This window comes from Embiotoca jacksoni, unplaced genomic scaffold (genome assembly GCF_022577435.1).
Source record: "Embiotoca jacksoni isolate LCO1_2020_lvr unplaced genomic scaffold, fEmbJac1.0.p SCAF_7, whole genome shotgun sequence".
NCBI classification, from domain to species: Eukaryota; Metazoa; Chordata; class Actinopteri; family Embiotocidae; genus Embiotoca; species Embiotoca jacksoni.
This window is the reverse complement of record NW_027185425.1, coordinates 17,769,381-17,789,126: the sequence shown is the minus strand read 5'-3', so window position 1 is coordinate 17,789,126 and position 19,746 is coordinate 17,769,381. Positions and strand designations below refer to the sequence as shown.

General features: G+C 40.1%; 1 protein-coding gene across 4 annotated transcripts in view; it reads left to right on the top strand.

Annotated features, from left to right (window-relative positions):
- The first annotated feature begins 312 nt into the window (after positions 1–312).
- Positions 313–19,746, top strand: part of trappc9 (trafficking protein particle complex subunit 9) — a 231,486-nt gene continuing 212,052 nt past the window's right edge. Inside the window, exons 1-8 of one of the 4 annotated variants that reach the window (XM_069176536.1) lie at positions 313–385; positions 2,089–2,684; positions 6,509–6,654; positions 7,826–7,951; positions 9,338–9,364; positions 11,005–11,126; positions 13,121–13,246; positions 14,503–14,719. In XM_069176536.1, coding sequence (XP_069032637.1) covers positions 2,101–2,684; positions 6,509–6,654; positions 7,826–7,951; positions 9,338–9,364; positions 11,005–11,126; positions 13,121–13,246; positions 14,503–14,719 — 1,348 coding nt within the window. In that variant the 5' untranslated portion in view covers positions 313–385; positions 2,089–2,100. Of the gene's footprint in view, positions 386–1,426; positions 1,532–1,839; positions 1,906–2,088; positions 2,685–6,508; positions 6,655–7,825; positions 7,952–9,337; positions 9,365–11,004; positions 11,127–13,120; positions 13,247–14,502; positions 14,720–19,746 lie in introns of those variants that run through there. The other 3 variants (XM_069176533.1, XM_069176532.1, XM_069176535.1) reach the window with 3 other exon arrangements.

The window sequence follows — 19,746 nt, the reverse complement described above, 5'->3', positions numbered from 1 at the left end:
GTGGGAATGAATCTGACAATATATCAGATTTATTTTCCCGCGAGTTATATGACCCAATATTTTAACTAAAAAGTTGTGTTTTGTCAGATAATACGTGGCAAAAAAATAAATAAATGGAATATACATGGTAAAAGGTTTAACAAAAAAATTAATTTAAAGGTTTTAAATATTCCTTTTTTATGTCACTTGACTGGCCTGCAAATTAATATAAATGAATATGGGCTTAAATCAATCAATCAATCAATCAATCAATTACTACACTCAAACTTGTGAGAGCCACGTGAGGGTTTTTATTTTGAAAACACTCACCGGAAGTGTTGCTGTTGATTCAGGGTTGTTAAACGCTGAAGGAGGAAGCTGTGAATTTTGACAGATAACTGCAAAGGTAAACTGAGTTAAAGTTATTTATTAAAAGGGGGAGGGGGGTGAGTCCGAGACGATAAATGTGAGTGAAGCGATGTTTGCTTTCCGGACCTGTTTATTTATTTGTTTATTCCGGTCTGCGTTGTTACTGTCACGAGCAGCCAATTCACAGGTTAGCGGGCTAAAGCTAAGCTATCTGACACAAGTGTTTTGACACAGAAAGATAAACGTAAGCTGCTAATTTATACACTTATATTAACTTATCCACTTATATTAATTTATCCACTTATATTAATTTATCCACACGCGAAGAGAACGAGGAACGAGGAGAGCAGCTGCTGTTTCATTCACACATCAGAAGCTGGTGTTTGGTAGTTTTAGAGGTCCTGAGCTTTTATTATTATTATTATTATTATTGACATCTGTAGCCTTGTGTTGTTATAAAACTACACATCTTAGTGGCCTTTTATTGGGATCAGACTAAAGTACACTTCTGCAAAAAAACAAAAAAAAAACAACCTACATGGATTTTAACATATTTGTTATATCAACTTTTTGTGTGCAAAGAAAAGAAAAAAGTCAGATCTTTCAATTGAACGCTGAACAATAGGAGCAAAAACAGAAGTGTTGTGTTTATATTTTTGTTGACTGTACATTGACAATTGTCACGACCTTTTGGTTTGTTTTCTTAAAGTGTTTGTATGTATGCATCCTTATTGTCACAGGGTAAAACAAAACAAAACAAAACTATACCTACCTCTACTGCTATTTATCCTCGCTGATAGTACTGGCTTTCAACAACCGAGATGAAAGCAGTTTCGTTTGTGGTATTCACAGAAATTCAAGTGTAAAATCACCACGCTACATATTCCCAGAATAAAACACAGTCTGGATGCAAATAACAGGAAACACAATTAGGACATCAGTGTTAAAGAAGCAGCATGATTAACTGTAAGATTTATCCTTTGGGAAAGTTTTATGCCTCGTCTCAAAAGCAGAGAAGGCGTCTGGATCCCAAACACTGACAGCTGAAGACCTCCTCGTCTACTTTTGGAAACTTTAGGAACCTCAAATAAGCCCTCGCTCTGGGAGTGAAACACTCTACTGGGATAAAATGGTCCTAATGAAGTCTTAAAGAGAAGATGTGGCTCGTTCAGTCAGGATGAATGTAAGGAGAACCATTTTAAATGTGATTGTTGATTTCACAGCGAAATTAGAGACGGTATTAGGTGCAGCACCTGAGCTTTTTTACTGCACCTAAAAGCCACTATTACTTCACTGTGAGCTTTGTTTTACCAATGTTTTGTGATCATTATTTTCATGGCAATTTTTAGATAAATACTGGATTGATTATAGTTCAAAATTATGTGAAAATATATAGTTTTTAGTCAAATAACTTCTTCCCACTGCACTAAACGCTCCAGAAACCAGGAACAACCCTGCTGATGATACGGATTTAAAAGAGTCCGGTCTGGAAGGAACACGTGCGTGGACTCGTTTTTTCAGCTCTGAGACGGGATGTTCCTGATTTTGACAATATGGGTGAATTAAAGGATTAAAACAAACAGTGCTTTGGTTACTTAATGCTTTAAACAGTTTGAGAAGACCTACTTTATAGCATAACAGTAGTTAATAAATAATAGTTGGAGAATGCCTGGAAGCTATCGGCAGAAAGTGGGACGATGATCAGCTCATTCAGACGTCTTTTCCTCCTCTCCCACGCAGCCACCTGTAAAGATGAGCGTCCCGGACTACCTGCAGAGTGCCGAGGACCACCAGACCGTGCTGGTGGTGGTCCAGCCGGTCGGCATCGTGCCCGAGGACCAGTTCTTCAAGATCTACAAGCGCATCGCCAGCGTGAGCCAGGTGAGCATCAGGGACTCGCAGCGGCTCCTCTACATCCGCTACCGCCACCACTACCTGCCCGAGAACAACGAGTGGGGCGACTTCCAGACGCACCGCAAAGTGGTGGGCCTCATCGCCATCACCACCTGCGGCTCGGCCAAGGAGTGGCCCCAGACCGCCGAGCGCTTCCACGGCCAGAAGGAGGTGTACAGCTCCACGCTGTACGACTCGCGCCTGCTGGTGTTCGAGCTGCAGGGCGAGATCGCCGAGCAGCAGCGCACGGACGTGGCCTTCTACCCCGGCTTCGAGGAGTGCCCCGACGTGGAGAGGAGAGTGGAGGACTTTGTGGAGTCCATATTTATCGTCCTGGAGTCCAAGCGGCTGGACCGAGCCACAGATAAGTCAGGTGACAAGATACCTCTGCTCTGTGTGCCCTTCGAGAAGAAGGACTTTGTGGGTTTGGACACCGACAGCAGGTGAGTTCTTCTTTGCACTTTAATCTCCCCCTTTTTTTTTTTTTTTCAACATTTCATGAATTTCGAGGCTGTTTAAGAAGCTCGAATGCTCACTGAGTCAGTAAATACTGCTTTGTTCCCTAGTTGGTGTGTGTTGGTTCGTCGCTCGTTACATGTCAGCCTCACCTGCTCAGAAATTATCCTCTCAAAAATCTGTCGTCCGATTTTTGCTGCGTTTCATTTTTCTTTGTTTACCTTTGCTTTATTTGTCTTTCTTCTGTTTTTCTTTCATACTGTCCTGTGAGTTTATTGTTGGGTGTGAAAAGGTGAGACGTTAGACTCATAAGTTAGTGAACCCGTAGTGATCCCATCAGCTTTAGCTCTGCCCTCAAAGGGACACTGTGCCGTTGTTCATTTGTTCATAGCTGCTGAAGTCAAACTCATCGCTCCTCCACAGGTCTCGGTTCACACACAAACTGATTAGTGAAAGCTAGTTTGACGTTATCGGCCCACAATAACCCCGAATATTAGTGGAATGTATAAATATTCTGAGCAGCGCAAATGAAGTCCACATCAATAACACAAGCTACTAAAACATAAGATCAATCCAGGCTCGTCCCAACCCAACGTATCAAAGCTGATATTTGTTAGCTGTGTAGATGAGCACTGATCTGTGGCACCACATTATAGTTTACTGCACACAAATGTTAAGTCAGCAATATTGTCTTTGACACTGATACAATTAAGAGAAATGTTAAGTCCAGCTTCTACTCATCTGACCAGTTAATCTTCACAGAGGCTCCTTGATTGCAGTTATCAGTCTTGACTGTTAGTTTTCATTATTAAACTACTTTCACAATTGATTCGGGGTGAAGTTAAAGGACCGTTCCCATGTTTTTCTGCCCATTTACAGCAAATCATGCAGACACTTAATTTGTCTGCATGATTGTCTGTCTTAATCTTTGTAGCCTCCTGGCTGCCGCTGGTTTCAGTACCTGTTCATACACCGATAGATCTGTGTGTCCGTTTATCCATCAGTCTTGTTGTAAGTCATACTGCTGCTGTAGTACAGCTGACAACACACACAGGTTTGTTTTTAATGTTCGAAGAATCCTCAATATTTAACAACTCAACTGTTGATTCCTAGTCGGCAACCTTTTTAAAGCAAAAGGCGTTTTCATGTCTGTCTTCTTTAATTTGTGCGTCTCTGTTAGATTTGATGTGTTTCAGTAGCCACCTCTTTAAATGTGGAGGTAGAACTTGTAATTTACACTTTAAAGCTCTATACAGAAGATCTTAAAGCCGGTTTATGCTTTCATCAGCACGACTGTTAAAAGCTGTGCAAAAATGAATTGACTTAATTGTAATGTGCATTGATTCAGTTAAATGTTACAAGCAGGGATTCATTAGTCAAGCAAATATTAACAACAACACACACCATTCAAATCTAATAAAGCAGTTCGGTGTCTTATATTCTATGTTTACAAAGCTTCAAACAAGAAGTTAAACCTTTCGGAAAGGTGATATTACAACTTGCTTATTAACAATTTATATCGTTTATTTGACTGGACTTAACCATGTAGATTGATTTTAATATTCTTCCCCCCCTCATAATTGTAAATGTGATGGAAAACATTAGAAACACCTGTTAGTATGATGCAGTCTAATGCAACACAACTGCAATCTGAATAATAAACAGATAAATAATTCATTTACTGAATACTTCTCTGACTAAAAACTGCTCTTTATTATCTTCTTAAAAGAAGAATTTATGACATCGCTGTTTGTAATGGATTGCATTAAATTGTCCGCAGTACATTAGTATGCACTTATGTAGTTTAATTATATTATATAAAATTAATACATTTAAACACAGGAAATCCATGTTCATGATATAGAAGAGAAGGATCTGTAAACTTCTGCAGTTTCACTTGCATTTCCTGGGAAGTTTCATGGAAAGAACAATGTGCTGTGATTTGGTCCTAATTGCAGGGAAAGTAGCATTTTCCTTTTAAGAAAAGCTCCTATTAAATATTCATTTATCAGTCATTTATAATGGAAAGCTTAATTGTAGGTTCGCTGGGAGACACACTTTAGAAGTTTAGCTTGATCTGCTTTCTGTTATACCAGCAGTTAATTGGAAGTGTATGGAGTGAACACGGTCTCTACTTTTCATATGATTAGCACTAATGTACACAGATATTTCCAGGAAACTTCTCAGACATTGTTTTGAAATGACAGAGTTTTCTTATCCCCGAAACTACACTTAGAGTTTTTGATTTTTTTTTTTTTTTTTTCAGACGTCAAAGTTGATCAGTTATTGACAAAGTGATGGATTCCTTGATTAAAGGGAAGCTGCGCAGTGTTTGAATTGAGGTTGTATCAGGCCTTTGTAGTCGGTGTATCACCTGCAGTAGATGGAGGTCGACACGTCTCCGGTTTGGAGCAGCAGCCAGCCGCATCAGTACAGAAGCTAAGTGATGTCCTGCTGGACGGGTCAGCAGCAAAACGTGTCATCGCCGCCTAAACAAAGGCTCGTATGAAACATTTTGAGTGTGCTATTTTTAGAATATGTTTCCTGCTTTACCTTGCTGTCAGGCAGTCCTGTCCTCGGGGAACTGTGGGGTTCGTTTGGATCTGAACTAACGTGTTAAAACACCACCAAGGCCTTATCCTCTGTTCATGCAGCTGCCCGGTTCTCCAAACTGGGAGCGTGCCGCCCCCTATCTACTGCAGGCAGCACACCAACTATACAACCCTGCCTGAAAACATCCCAACCGTTCCTTTAAGACTGTTTCCATCTCTGCTATTTGATTATTTTTTTTTTATACACTACAAAACAAACTGAAACCAGCGGTCACCATCATGAGGTAAACATGTCTTGGAAAATGCTCAACTGGGATTATAAACAGTGTTTGCACAATAACATTTAAGTGGTGAAACATGTAAAGACACTGGGACGGTCTCCTGAAGGAGGAGCTGATAGTTTGGACTCGCTGAGCTCCTGTCGCAGCATTACGCCCCTGAGAGTCGCCCCGGCTTCAGAGAAAACACTTTGGGATCGGGAAGGTGCAGTTTGGGACGGTTTGGCTGAGCTCATCTTTATTCATGGAACATGCATTACATACCAGCTTGCCACGGCAGCGCCGACACTTAACAAACACCAGCGTGATAATGGCACCGTGTCTGAAGAGCTGGTTTACTTGGATGTGGTGAATTTTTCATGAGCAGCCTTTTTGTTTTTGTTTCATTCTGCCAGAACATTTTCATTCTTGTTCAGAAGTAGTCTGCTGAGTATTACTATGAATTTTTAACTTGCCAGATGTGAGACTGATCTCCAACAGAATAGATGCTGATGTAGATTTGTACATCCCCGTCCATGATCACCTGCTGATCCTCTTCCTCGTCTTCCCACGACCTTCCCAGTCTGTCAGAAGACTCCGATGTCTTGCACAATGGGTCTACCCCCCCCCCCCCCCCCGCGTCCACCTCCTGTCCTGGCCAAGCAGCTCCTTCCTGTGCGTGATTGTGCCAGACCGAAGCGTCGTAGGACAGCTCACACTCTGTCCTTGTCTTGTCACTTTCTTTTTGCTTGTGCTCTCCCGCCCCATGAATCCCCGCTGTAGCCCACTGATAAGATTCACTCCAGTCTCCTCTCCCGCCCTCCTGCCTACATAAGAAATGATAACGGCACAAAGTCCGAGCTTTTAAAGAAGGAAATCTCCACTCTTAATGGACGAAAGTTAATTCAAGAGCCAAAAACATGTTTTAGAAAAGAATCTGAGCCTCTTCGTTCAACCTGACTACATTTTTCTTCCTCTTCCCGACGCCTCTCCCCTCCTCAGGCATTATAAGAAGCGTTGCCAGGGACGGATGAGGAAGCACGTCGGGGACCTGTGTCTCCAGGCGGGCATGCTGCAGGACGCGCTGGTCCACTACCACATGGCCGTGGAGCTGCTCAGGGGAGTTAACGACTTCCTGTGGCTGGGTGGTAAGTCGGCAGGACGCTGGATTATTACTGTAACATGGGAAGAGTCGAGTTTTTGTTCTGTGCAATTTGCTGCACTGATATGCAGTCGATAATATTTCTTAGATCACAAAACATTGAAGCAAACAATCAGCTGCAGGAACGTAAAATGACTAAGAACTAGGAGTCGACCGATTATCGGGGCAGATATTTAGCGTTTTTACGATCATCGGTATTATTTTTATTCAACCGGCAAATCAACGCTGAAGGCTTCTCTGCCTGAGCTCGCTTCTGTGGCGGAGAAGCCTTCAGCGGTCCAGAGGACCTGTTTCAAAAGTGAGACAGCAGATATTTCAGGAAGTTCAACACACCACAGTCCTCTACGCTGAAGTTACAAAAACACCACGATCATGCCACATCTGCTTGATCCTTTGGAAGTTTAACGACACGTCGCGTTTCATGAAAGTTCGTCTCGCACCGAAGCGACTCGTTATCCAGTGTTTCCTCTAACATTGTCTAGAACAAAACAAAATACTCTTATTTACTGAGTTCCTGTGCACTCGTTTCATTTCAGCTCAGTTTGAGAGTCGCTAATCTATTTTTCTGTCACTGAAAGTCGCGCTAATTTCTGTCTTCATTTGACTCTCTGTGTATCATGAAGGACATGAAGTCGCTCACAGACAGGCAGCGCAGCAGAACACAGGGTGGACACAGGTGATCGTTACTGGAGTTGATGACAACTACACTCGTTACGTGACATTACAAAAGTGTAATTCAAGCCCAAAGTTAAGCTATCAATGGAAAAACCTCCACCTCAAACTGCTGCAAACCCGAGCAGGATGTCAGCATTTTTTTTAAACGTCCCCTTCCTGTTATCTACTGAGAGTAGTGAGGGTGCTAATGTCAGAAACTCTGCTTCTGATCAAGCTAGCAGTCCAGTGTCTCCCCTTGCGTTGGCTTGGGAGGGCGGGAAAGAAACAATATACGAATGTACTCATAGAACTGCGGTTACGTCCAGTAACTACTAATTCTTTACTTATTTCCTGTGTGGGGAAACACTGCAGTTCCAAATATTTGTCTCCTTAATTACCAATAATCGTTATCGGCCCTTAAAAAAACCATATTGGTCGATCCTTACGAAGAACTAATCGGAGATAGAAAGTGTATGTTGTCATTGCCGTGTGTTTGTCTGCAGCTGCGTTGGAGGGTTTGTGTTCAGCCTCGGTCATCTTCCACTACCCCGGAGGAACAGCGGGGAAGACGTTGGGACGCAAACCGAGCATCTCCCAGCCAGCAGACGCAGGGAAACGCCACCGACCAGGTGAGTCCAGGCTGACGGGAGCCGCGGCCTCCGTGAGCGAGCTGTGATGGACTGATAAGCTTTCTGCTGACTCTGCTCAGCTCCGCTCTGCTCAGCTGCTTCCTTTGTGTGCACAGAACAAGACGTGATGCTTCCCAGTCCGCTGAAGCTTTTCTTATTTAACCTAAAGACTGCTAATTTAAAGTTAACCTCATTAAATTCTCTCTGCTTTGTTATTGACATGCTGTTAACATGGTGTGATATTAACACGGCCTTTTACTAATGTTAAAATATACTGACTGACCAACCAAACTGACTGAATATTAACAGTGGAAAAGAGCATTTCTTATGTCTGGAGGATTTCTGAATATTTTACGTTTCAACTAGTTCTTATTTTACTCATGATTAATCAGCAGATTAATATTCTAATTATTTATCTTAAAGATTCGAAATGATTTGCAGTTGTAAAGTTTTATAATATAATTTATTTTCCAGATTTTATTTGCCTCTGCACACAGTAAGTACCAGTACACTGAAATGTAGCTCAGCATCTAACCAGATAAAAATAGCAGCAAAATGCATGTAGAGAAATATATTAATACATATGTACAAAACGAAATTAAAATGTAACCAAACAGTAGGAATGTAACTGTGACTGATACAAAATGAATTACAGCTAAAATACAAAATATACAGTAAAAAGAACTACAGCCGATATATATCAGCAGTGTAACTATGATATGTGCAGTTTGGACTAAAGCAACTAATAATAGTACAGCTGTAGTATACTGGATGTAACATGTAGAGTGTAAAAGAAGCCATTAGGTAGTTGGAGATAGAATTGAATATTGAAAGTAAGACGTGCAAATACATAAGACTGAGCAATATATTGATGTTGTGAGACGACACGTCGTCTTAGATTTTGGATATGGTAAAATCCTGATAAATATAACAAGATCATTTTCTGACCTCGTCATTATATATTTTCATTACCGATAATTATTTATGAAAAATCCCATTGTGTGAAAGCACCAATAGACATTCCCACAATATTGTTGTAATATCGATGTTTTTGGTCAGAAATATTGTGATTTTGTCTTTATCGCCCAGCTTTACAAATCCAGTGCTAAAATGAGCTCTAGTGGCAGCAGGAAAGCAAGTAAATGTTTCTACAACTGAAGCAAGCTATAATATTCTTTTAAAATAGTCATCAATTATTGTCTGTTAGTTGACTGATAACCTGCCGGTGTGCAGAACTGGAATTGTTGCTTTATTGTGCAGTTAAAGCTACACACCGATGGCGTACGGTAGTCTATGTCGACACAGCAGCAGGCTGTTGGGACTCACACTGCTAACACTGCTCCCTGCGTGATGGAGTGAATCTGCATTCTCTCTCTCTGTCTGTAGGAGCTCAGGAGGTTCTCATTGACCCAGGTATGATATGTCTAACCAACATCGCTCCATAGACACCACCTCGCCTGTTTGCTCGTGCCCTCATGTGCCCTGTTTACATGCTTTTGCTGCCACTCTTTGTTCTGCATCATCACCACCTTCATTTGTTATTTGATTTTGAAAATGCACTAATGTTTATTTTTTTTCCTCCTCTGACAGGTAGTGTTTTGCTGTGTTGGTTTACTGTCACTTTCTTTTTATTTTTTATTCTGACAAACCTGCTTCTTTCTCGCAGCCACACTTTTGGTGATCAATATCACGTGACCTCAACTTTAAATACTCTCAGTTTCTTTTAGTGTTTATTCATTCCCCCTTTATCTGAGTAACTCTCATCTTATGTTTGTTTATGAAGCAGAAATCCTTTAACCCTCTCAGAATCTGTCATTTGAATATTTACCTCCTTGAAGATCAAATTAAATACAGTAGCTCTGTTGTATCACCACCAGGTGGCAGTCCAGCACCACTGGTGCATTCTTTGACTTTCTGCTCAATAAATACTCAGTGGATTAAACCTGTCACAATCATAGCCGGAAAAAAAAAAAAATCGCCTTTATTGTCTATTTCTGTAATTTGCTATCAAAGATTTTACATTTTGAACTTCCATCATCTTACATTGTTTTTTACTTTGTCTTGCTCTGTTCAATAATTGCTTCTTTGTCATGTTGCAATTTGCCAGAGAAATTGTGCAGTGCAGTATCTCATTATTCACGTTTTTGTCATAGTGACAGCATCACAGTGTTGCTATGGACACGGCCCCGTATCAAGGCGATGCACTCTCAAGTTGAATTTGTATTTTAATCAGATTGGGCCGAGAGATGCCCCTCTCAGTTCCTTTAGAAACATTTCAGGTGCGAGTTGAACTGAGGCTGGACATCAGCCGTGAACACCGACCTGTTCACATCTTTAAAGACTGGAGACCGTAGAATATTCGCTCTACCACTCGGTACTGCTGGAAAGGAGTGCACGCCAAGTTGGGGCACAATTAAGGTTTACATGTAGTTTTGAAACGGGTGATTATGAGGCATAATTGGCAATTATTTTTTTACATTCAGGGATTTTGTTTTGGTGGAGTGCTGCATGACAATTTAAAAATAAAAGGTAGGAGAAAAAAACAAGTTACAAAACGGAGTGAGAAAAATACAACTACAACAAAAGACTGATGTTAATATATATATCTATAATTTTACGCAAACAATAAGTGCAGAAATATGTTGTAGTACTTATGATCATGGTAAAAACATTGTGTAATGTATGCAGTGAGCGTCTTTAAGTGGGATAGAGTGTGTGTCAGTGAGAAGAAGGAATAAACACATTTAAGTTTCATTCAACATCATCTGTTGTTATCCACTAAGACATGTTGACAGTCTTGTGTTGATCCTCCATAAAATTACACACCCAGCTGTATGTATTATAATGTACTGTGTCTTAGTCAGTGTACTGTATGTACAGTAATGCATGTGGTGCTGGTTGTTGAGGATGTGTCTTTGAAGTGGGACGTTTCAGTTTCCTCTCCTTCCTGTTTTTCACTGCATTTCCTTTCCTTTAGTAGCAGAACAGACTGATGGACGATGTCATCATGTTGTCTTTCCGGCGCTCATCTCCTGATGTCCTCTTGAATGCAGGTGCCCTCACAGCCAACGGCATCAGTGCAGACACCAGCACCGAGATCGGACGAGCGAAGAACTGCCTGAGTCCCGAGGACATCATCGAGAAATACAAAGAGGCCATCTCCTACTATGGGAAGGTACTGACTCAAAATCACACATCTCTTACACCAGGAATCCAACCAGTGCCCCTGCTGGCGGTTAATAACAGAAAATAACTTGTAGCAAAATTCAGCTTTGTTGTTTTGGGATTTTAAGATAAAAACTCTTTGTTTTCTCTGTCTTAAATATAAAAGGTATTTTCTAAACAGCATTCAGACCATGACGCAGTCACGCTCCTCATCAACAGGTTTAAAACAAATTCTTAAGCATTGAATTCAGTTTACTCAAAAAAGCCTGAGAAGATTTTAAAAAGTTTTTTTTAGCTTTTGCAATGTAGAAGACTTAAATATTTACTTTGCCTGCTGTAGGCAATCATTTTAGTTATCATTTTTATTTTATTTTATTTTTTATGACGTTTCAGTCGGAACCATCAAACCTAACAATAGTTCCTAGGAGGTGAGTGGGCAACTGTCAGTTTTGCAACAACTGAAATCAACTTGAATTCATGAATTTTCATCAAGTAATCCACCAAATTTAGGTACTTTGTTTACTTCTGAGCCCCATTAATTAAATGAGTTTAATCAGGAGGAATTATTGTTATGTATGACTAGAAACTACTAACAATAATATAATAAAATGATAGAATAATAACAAATAATTTTAGACCATAATGTCCCTTCTGATTCTGTTATACGTTCATATTTTTGCCAGTAAACATATTAAACTGCATGCTATGTGGTATTAAAAAGGTCAAACAAGTCTTAAATTAAACTTGGTGAACTTCGCACAAAATTCCTGAACCGTTTATTTAAATTTTTTTTTTTTTTATTAAACTTAATATGCCTGTTTTTAAAGATTTACGTCCTCAGTAGGAGCAGTAGGGCTGAGTGTAGGGAAGTCAGTAACTATGGAGAGACTTTGGCACAAAATACTGAATATTGTCAGCCTTTTACTTCAAGTATAAAACAACGTCAAGGCGCACACTTTCTCCGAATGAGCAACACGTCCTGACTGAGGCGGCAGTAATGTTTCTTTATCAAGAGACTGAGCTCTCTACATTAGACAGGATATGGATGAAACGGTGCCTGACCATTTAGTGCTCCTGGGGACTATAACTATCTTGAATTGGACGAAGAACCAGAGTCAGGAAAATGCAGATTATCGTCACTACTGCTCCACAGAGCTGGAGCTCCACGTCTGTGTATTGATATGTCTTCTTCCCACCAGGGGGCAGTGTTTGATCTGGTGTGACGGCACCTCAAAACCGCGCTAACACTGCTTGAGTCTATCAGACTACATGCTGACAACAGCTGTTTATTACTGAATGCTACATGAGGCCAAGATTCACCATCAAGCATGAAAAGTATGTGTGATTATTGGAAATAAAAGCCTCATTAGTCAGCGATAACCTTTTTACAACCAGTATTACACAGACAAAAACAGTAAGTATCTGTTCATAGCGTACAATATTTCTTCGCCCACTGTACGTGTACAAAGTCACAAAGAATAGTATTAAAGTATCCCTAATGCTTAGGGAAACGCTGAATGGGCTCATTATGTTACCTAACTATTCAGAAGCAGTCCTGTGCTTTATCTTCATTATTATAATTGCCTTTTCGCACTGACCTCCCTCAGCCCTTTTACTTGCAACTAGTTCATTCAGAATTAAATTACATCTCAACACATAGCCATTCAGATATTAATTGAATTTTAATAAGGAGACAATGAGGGTGGAAGGAAGTTAAGGGACGGCGAGATAAAAAATGCACACTGTTCCAGCAGCTCCGACTTCCAGCAGGAGCAGTAATAAACGTCGGGGGGGATCCCTGAAAGACGAGCGACAGGGACTCCGAGTTATCACACTTGTCCGTCAGCCGCAGTGACTGATGAGCGTGGTCGCATGTTAATGAGAAAACATTCCCTCTGATTATGAGGTGGGTGGTGAAACTCCAGGCGGCTGACATCCACTCTTCATTTTTCATTAACCCCCACCCTCCCACCCCTCCGCCCTTCCTCTTATCTCCTCCCGCAGTACAAGAACGCCGGGGTGATCGAGCTGGAGGCCTGCGTGAAGGCGGTCAGGGTGCTGGCCATCCAGAAGAGGGCCAGGGAGGCCTCGGAGTTCCTGCAGAACGCCGTGTACATCAACCTGGGACAGGTATGCTGTCGGACTGTGAAATAAAAGCTCCTCCAGCCACATCAGATGATTAATACGGCCACCGCCTCTGTGGCACGCAGTTAAATCACAGTGACTGCAGGATAACGTATTGTTAGCAAAAAAAAAAAGCGCATGAAAACAGAACTCACCTGTGCCCTCAGAATATGTATTAGCTTTTTAGCCTTGCTCTTTATCATTGGAATAATATATTTTTCTTTATTTGTTTTTTTTATTCTTTTTTCTGTTTTATCCTTAAAAACTTTAGTCTCCTTCTGTGACCTACACAGTGAAACTGTAGTAGCTTTTCTTTCTCTTATTCTAAATCTTAATGCTTGAAGTTATGTTGGAAAATAATATTTGGTACCCAAAAGCCAGTTTATCCACCTGGGTGATTGTTAGTTTTGATGAGTCTGATGGAAGTGTTCCTAATAATCATTTATAGTCCTTCGCCAGATATGATGTAAGAGTGTATAATTACCTTTGCAATATTACAGACGCCCTCTACATGTTATACTAACCCCATGATTGGTTTACAAACTAGTTATGATGTCACAAAAAAAAAAAGAGGTTTAAAGTGATTTTTAGATAAACTTTCCTCCTTCAGCAAATTAACTTGTATAACAAACCCTTTAAAGGTCCCTTACTTGACACTTATTTTCAGTCTTGATATCCATAAGAAGATATTTTTGTGGTTCACCAGAAAGCATCTCAGTAGAGCTTCATACCTCCATCTTCTCTCTGGAGCTCTACTAAGAACGGGCTGTTTTGTCTCTACGCCTTGAAGGTGCATTGATATCAGTGATCCTCTCTTCTGATTGGTTGACTCTGTTCTGAGTGACACGTGTCCAGGCCAATCACAGGCTTTCTCCAGTCTTGTGGCTTGCTATCTTCTATCGATTGCTGAATGTATTGTTCCACATAAAGTTTTGGCCGTGCTGAGACATGAGTGTGAGTTTGTGACATTATAAACTTAGAGGTCCAAACAGCTTGTCCAAATGACACGGTTGCTGAATACATGCTGTGTGCATTTCTTCGAGGGTTTCAACACTCTCACAGTATTTCTATAGTGCCCAGACCTGTTTTAAAGCCCCCCCAAAAAATTGTAAATCAGAATTTTTACAGTACGGGACCGTTAATGTCTAATTACACCCATGCATCACTTTATACAGTTAAGCTCAAACATCCAGGTGATATAACAACAAGCAACACCCATTTTTGAGCGGATCGGTACCTTAATGATGTCTCTGTAACGGCAGCTATCGGAGGAGGAGAAGATCCAACGCTACAGTATCCTGTCCGAGCTTTACGAATTGATCGGCTTCCATCGCAAGTCCGCTTTTTTCAAGCGAGTGGCAGCCATGCAGTGTGTGGCTCCCACCATCCCCGAGCCGGGCTGGAGGGCCTGCTACAAGCTGCTGCTGGAGACGTTGCCTGGATACAGCCTGTCACTGGATCCCAAGGACTTCAGCAAAGGTAGGCTTGGACGCTCGGAGGTTGGATGATGTGTAAATGTAGAGATAATGGCTTCATCATAACGGTTTTCTTTCCATACATTTACATAATCATGTTTGGGGCTGGTGTTAGGATGGCTCATTGGTTTACATTTTACAGACACCTCATCTTCAAAATTTTGATCTTTAAATTTTGGGTGCAATGTGTTTCAGGGCTGCAACTATCAATTACTTTCAGTAGCCTATCAGTTCTGTCTATTAGTAAAGGGTGTATTCTTTAGTCCAAAGATCATCAGAGGATGGTGAAAAATGCCAATTTTCATCTTTAAATTGCTTATTTTGTCCAACCAACACTATTGAATCCAAAAGTTTCATTTCTAATTTATCAGGACATAAAAAAATATTAATATTAAAAAAAAGTATATTTCTGCTAATTAATGACAAACTGTTAATTGACAAATAATTATTTATTCATTTTCTGATGACACTAATTAATTAAGCTCTAGTGTGTTAATGGTTCTTCACGGGACATTTAAGTTTTGAATTCCCACATTGTCTTCTGTGCAATTCAAAGCACCACCATAATCAATAAACCTAAAAACAGCTTCTTTTGTTTGTTGAACATTGAGCAGAGCTCCGGGATCGATTACACCCCGTTCACACCCGGCGTCATCATCCTCCCTTTGTCCCTCTAGTTACCACTTATGATTGTAGCTCGCTTTTCCACCGTAAATGCAAATAAACACGTACATGACCTAAACAAACTCGGAGAGATGAGTTGAATCAACTGGTTTTTACCAAAACGAGACAGTTTTGCTCACTGGAGCGTCGTTTTAATGCCATTAGCCTACCTCTGATGTATTTCACATCTGTTTTTACTGTCGATTATTCTACTAGATTATGTTGTAATACAAAATCTGAAGTGCTGTTAATAATAAATCCTCCTTAATCCCAGTTGGGCTTCTTTTATTTGATTTCCTTTTCGTTGTGAATCACAACAGGTTTTTAAGAAAAGTGCTGTGTAAATAAAAAAAAATTATGATGATGACCTCGCTGAAAGCCTTTACGAAAAACAGTGTAATGTGGGCAAATAGTTTCACATTATTGCAATGGCATGTCGTGCCAGACAAATAATCTGATGAAGAAAATGAGTTGAGTGACTCAGGAGCGTCAGGCTGTCATTGTTTGTCTTCTTTCATTTGTTCTCAATACACAGTAAAAATGGAAACTCATTCTTAAAAGTTGTTGAGCGGAAAAAATGTAAATGTCTGGAGTTAATTCTCAACCTGAACCCTGTCAGGTTTACAAACGAGGTAAACAACTAAAACCCAGAGGAGGCTTCCAGCCTGTGTTTTTATTGACTAAACGGCTGCTTTTGAAGCCAACCACTTCAGTTTACAAGTAAATCTCTTCTTCTTTCTGTTCAGTTCAGCTTCACTTGGCAGAATCAAGGTCTTTCCACATCAGGGATATAACGAATAAATTACCCAAAAATGCTAAATCTTCGCCGGCGAATATTTCACCTCAAAACTATTTGTCTCTGGTGGAAATACGAATTTGTGACAGTTACGAAAGTTATCAGTAAAGAAAAAAAAAGAAAAAGCTCTTTCAAAAAAAAAGTTCAAATAGATTCACCAGTTTATTCTTCAGAAAAAACTGTGGATTCAAAATGACAAAAATATATTTTCAAAATCATCGCAGCTGGTATTATTGTGTTAAAATATACCACGGTAGGAAGCAAAGTGCTCTTTCTGATTTCAATCTAACACAGAAACACTTTAATGGGATTGTAGAGCACATCAGTCAGTTATGATACAGCAGCTGGACAAACAGACAAGCAGCCAATCTGACAAAGTAGGAGTTTTCTGGTTTGGGTTCAGACCTGATGATGCAGGTGACCCGACCAACACGGATGAAGCTGGGATCTGTTTTTGTTCTGTCTCTGAAAAAACCCCCGCCAACTCTGGTTTGTAGGCAGAATATTTTTATCAACTGGATTTTACTGTGTTTCTATTGTTTATTCTGATGATTTCAGTTGAGTAGTAACTCCTTCAAAGTGGTTCAGGATACATTCACGTTCACGTTGCTCAAAGAATGTGGCTACATGCCTCCACACCACCTTTATATGTGGTCGGAGCAGATCAGATCTCAATCGGTGCGTTACAACATCCAGGCTACCAAACTATTTAATATGCCAACAAAAGATTTAGTATGTCCCAATACTTAGTATGTTAAATGTAGGATGCCAACAGTACCATATGTTCTACTACATCAGGCCAGCATGCTACTCGAGCTGTTCTGACCCACAATCCTTTGCGCGGCAGAAGATGCGTCACATCGACTGAGCCGCCGAGACAGTTGGTGGCGCTGATGCTTCACCCACAAAAGGAGGAGGAAGAAGAAGATACAGCATTTTTATGATGAAGTAGTATGTCCCAGTTGTACACATACTACATGCATCAGTACGTGCTTTTTTAACAGTAACTGCAGTACGTACTAAAAGCAAAAAGAAATAGCCTGTGATTCTGAACCCGGGAATGAATGCATCTTGAATGCATTCACAGCTGCACTGGAACCTGCTCACTTGTGATTGGATGAACTGATAACACATGTTAATGCCAGGTGTGAACAGAGCCAAAGTTAGAGTCATCTTGAATCTCTTAGGGGGTCGCATGTCAAACAGTGCAGACTTTATACAAGTAAAAAAAGAATAATTCTCCTAAAATTAATCTTCTCTGAAATAATGAGCGCGGTTCTCTCCTGTATGATCCGGAGTCCGTGAGTGACGGCAGTGTAAACACATTTAAAAGATTAAGGAGATGAATAGCGCTGCGTCAGTTCGCTCTAAGCATCTGCTGTCTTTTCAGGAGCACTCCCTTAGGGTTTCTGCATTCAAGCCACCACTTTTGCTCAAAAAGAAGCCTGGCTGAGAGCTGACCTGGGCTTTTGTAGGCCCTCCTGATAAGCCTCTTGGTTCTACAGACTCTTGACCCCTTTGTACATCGCAGCCACTCAATGGCGACCGTCGGCATCATAAAAGATGGAGCGGACTGAACAGAAAAGCTCAGGGACGCCGGTATTTTATCTGCTGATCTCTATTCCAGGGACATTGTGAGAGGTTTTCTTTCTCTGATATGCTGTTAATCTTTGGCCTTTTCTCCTTTAGAAACGGTGAATAGAAATAAACTGCGTGTTGTTTGAGTTAAAATGTACTTCGACTGAAAGGTTGTTACAGATGATCTTTGTGATACATGAAACCCAAATATGTGATTTATCCTCAAGTGTGACTGTAAATCAGGCAGGTAAAGTCTGACGAAAGACACGATCAGGGGGGCTTGTTTTTACACTGTAATACTTCACTGAAGTAGTTCACAGTGAATGAAATGATCAGATCGTTAATGCTTTCAATTTCCAAATAATTCCTTGAGTTCCTTGTTATTAAAAAGACATGAAATGTCTTTTTCAAACATTTTTTTTCTAGAATATTTTTCACAAATATTCAATGCCAAATGCATGAAATAAAAAAGAGGAAAAACTAGCTAATGGACAAAAATCTATCACTAAAAGTAGTTTTATGGGAGTGTTGGCTGAAAATGATTGAAATCTAAAAGGTGGAATAATTTAGCAAAATGACATCCTTTAAGTTTACGGCAGGTTTAGTGTTTCTAATCATGTAGTTTTTTTTTCCACAAACACAGGACTCACTGCTCTACTTTGAAATGCTGCACTTGAAGTACCCATCACGAGTTTAAAGAGTTTCTAATAAGGTATTGTGAAAACCCACAGTATGTGACTATCAGGTTGCATTATGGGTAATGAAGGATCCAGGAATTAGAGTGTGACCCATTGTTGAGGTAAAAAGTAAAACGCTGTTTAAGTTTTTTTTGTTTTTTTTTTGACCATCAACTCTGTGGAAGTGCTGTACTAAAACGCTGGAATACTCCTTTAATAATAAATGGTATTGTCAAACTCTATTTATTGTCAAGCTGCACATTGTAGGAAAATGAGTTCACACCATCCTCTGCAATAAGATTACTTTATATTGTATATTTTTATATCACTTGCAGATGAGAAAATTATTCATAATAATAATACAATTATTTAAAGAAACACTTTTTATCAATTAATCTAGTTCTAGAAAAATGAATTGATACCACTATACGTTGTTGATTCAAGGGACATTTTCACAGCACACACAGTTCCAGTGTGTCATCCTTCAGTACTATGTCTCTACTTCATCTTGGCTCTCTAAAATACTGCTTTAATGTAAAGTGCAGTGAGATTTTACAGTAGTTGGTATGTAGGTTAGACTCTCAGTTCTGTCATTTCTGTCTGTAATCCCAGACGGACTCTGTGGTGTCGAGGTCCGGCACCTCGCCAAGTGGAATAAATTTAGGACTGATCAGGCACCTCGCTGATGTTACTGCATGACGAATTAGAATGTAAACATCTAAAACATTTTGCACCGTATTACAAACAACAAATCCCAATATCTGTCCATGCACAGCAATTACATACTCCAACAGAGCGGCTCCTTACTCTCTTCCATACATTATAGATAAACTTTATATTAGATATTAGGGTTTTCCTTAGGCCAGGTTATTGTTTCGCATTGGTCAGACCTAAACTAAAAGACTTATTTTGGGGATAGAATAAAGTTAATCATTGAAAATGAAAAAGTAAAGAATCGGAGGCAAAGGAGAAATACGTACACAACTTTACTATTGTGTTCCAGTCATGAAGTTAGAACTGGAAATGATTTGTGAGATGATGATGAAGGTAAAGATGAGATGGCAATATTTTCATGCACTCCTGTCCAGTTAACAGACTTTTAGTTTGTAGAATAATTCTACACTGTTAGATAAACAACTGGCCTTAACTGTTCATAGAAAAATAAGAGTGCATCATCTGTGCTGCTTTCAGAATAAGTGTTACTCCTCAGATATTGCAATACTGACAGTACTGTCACATATTCTGACGCATCACCTGTACACCTCTCCACTGAGGTATCTCCTCTGAACTCAGTGGGCTGATAGGAAAGTAGGAAAC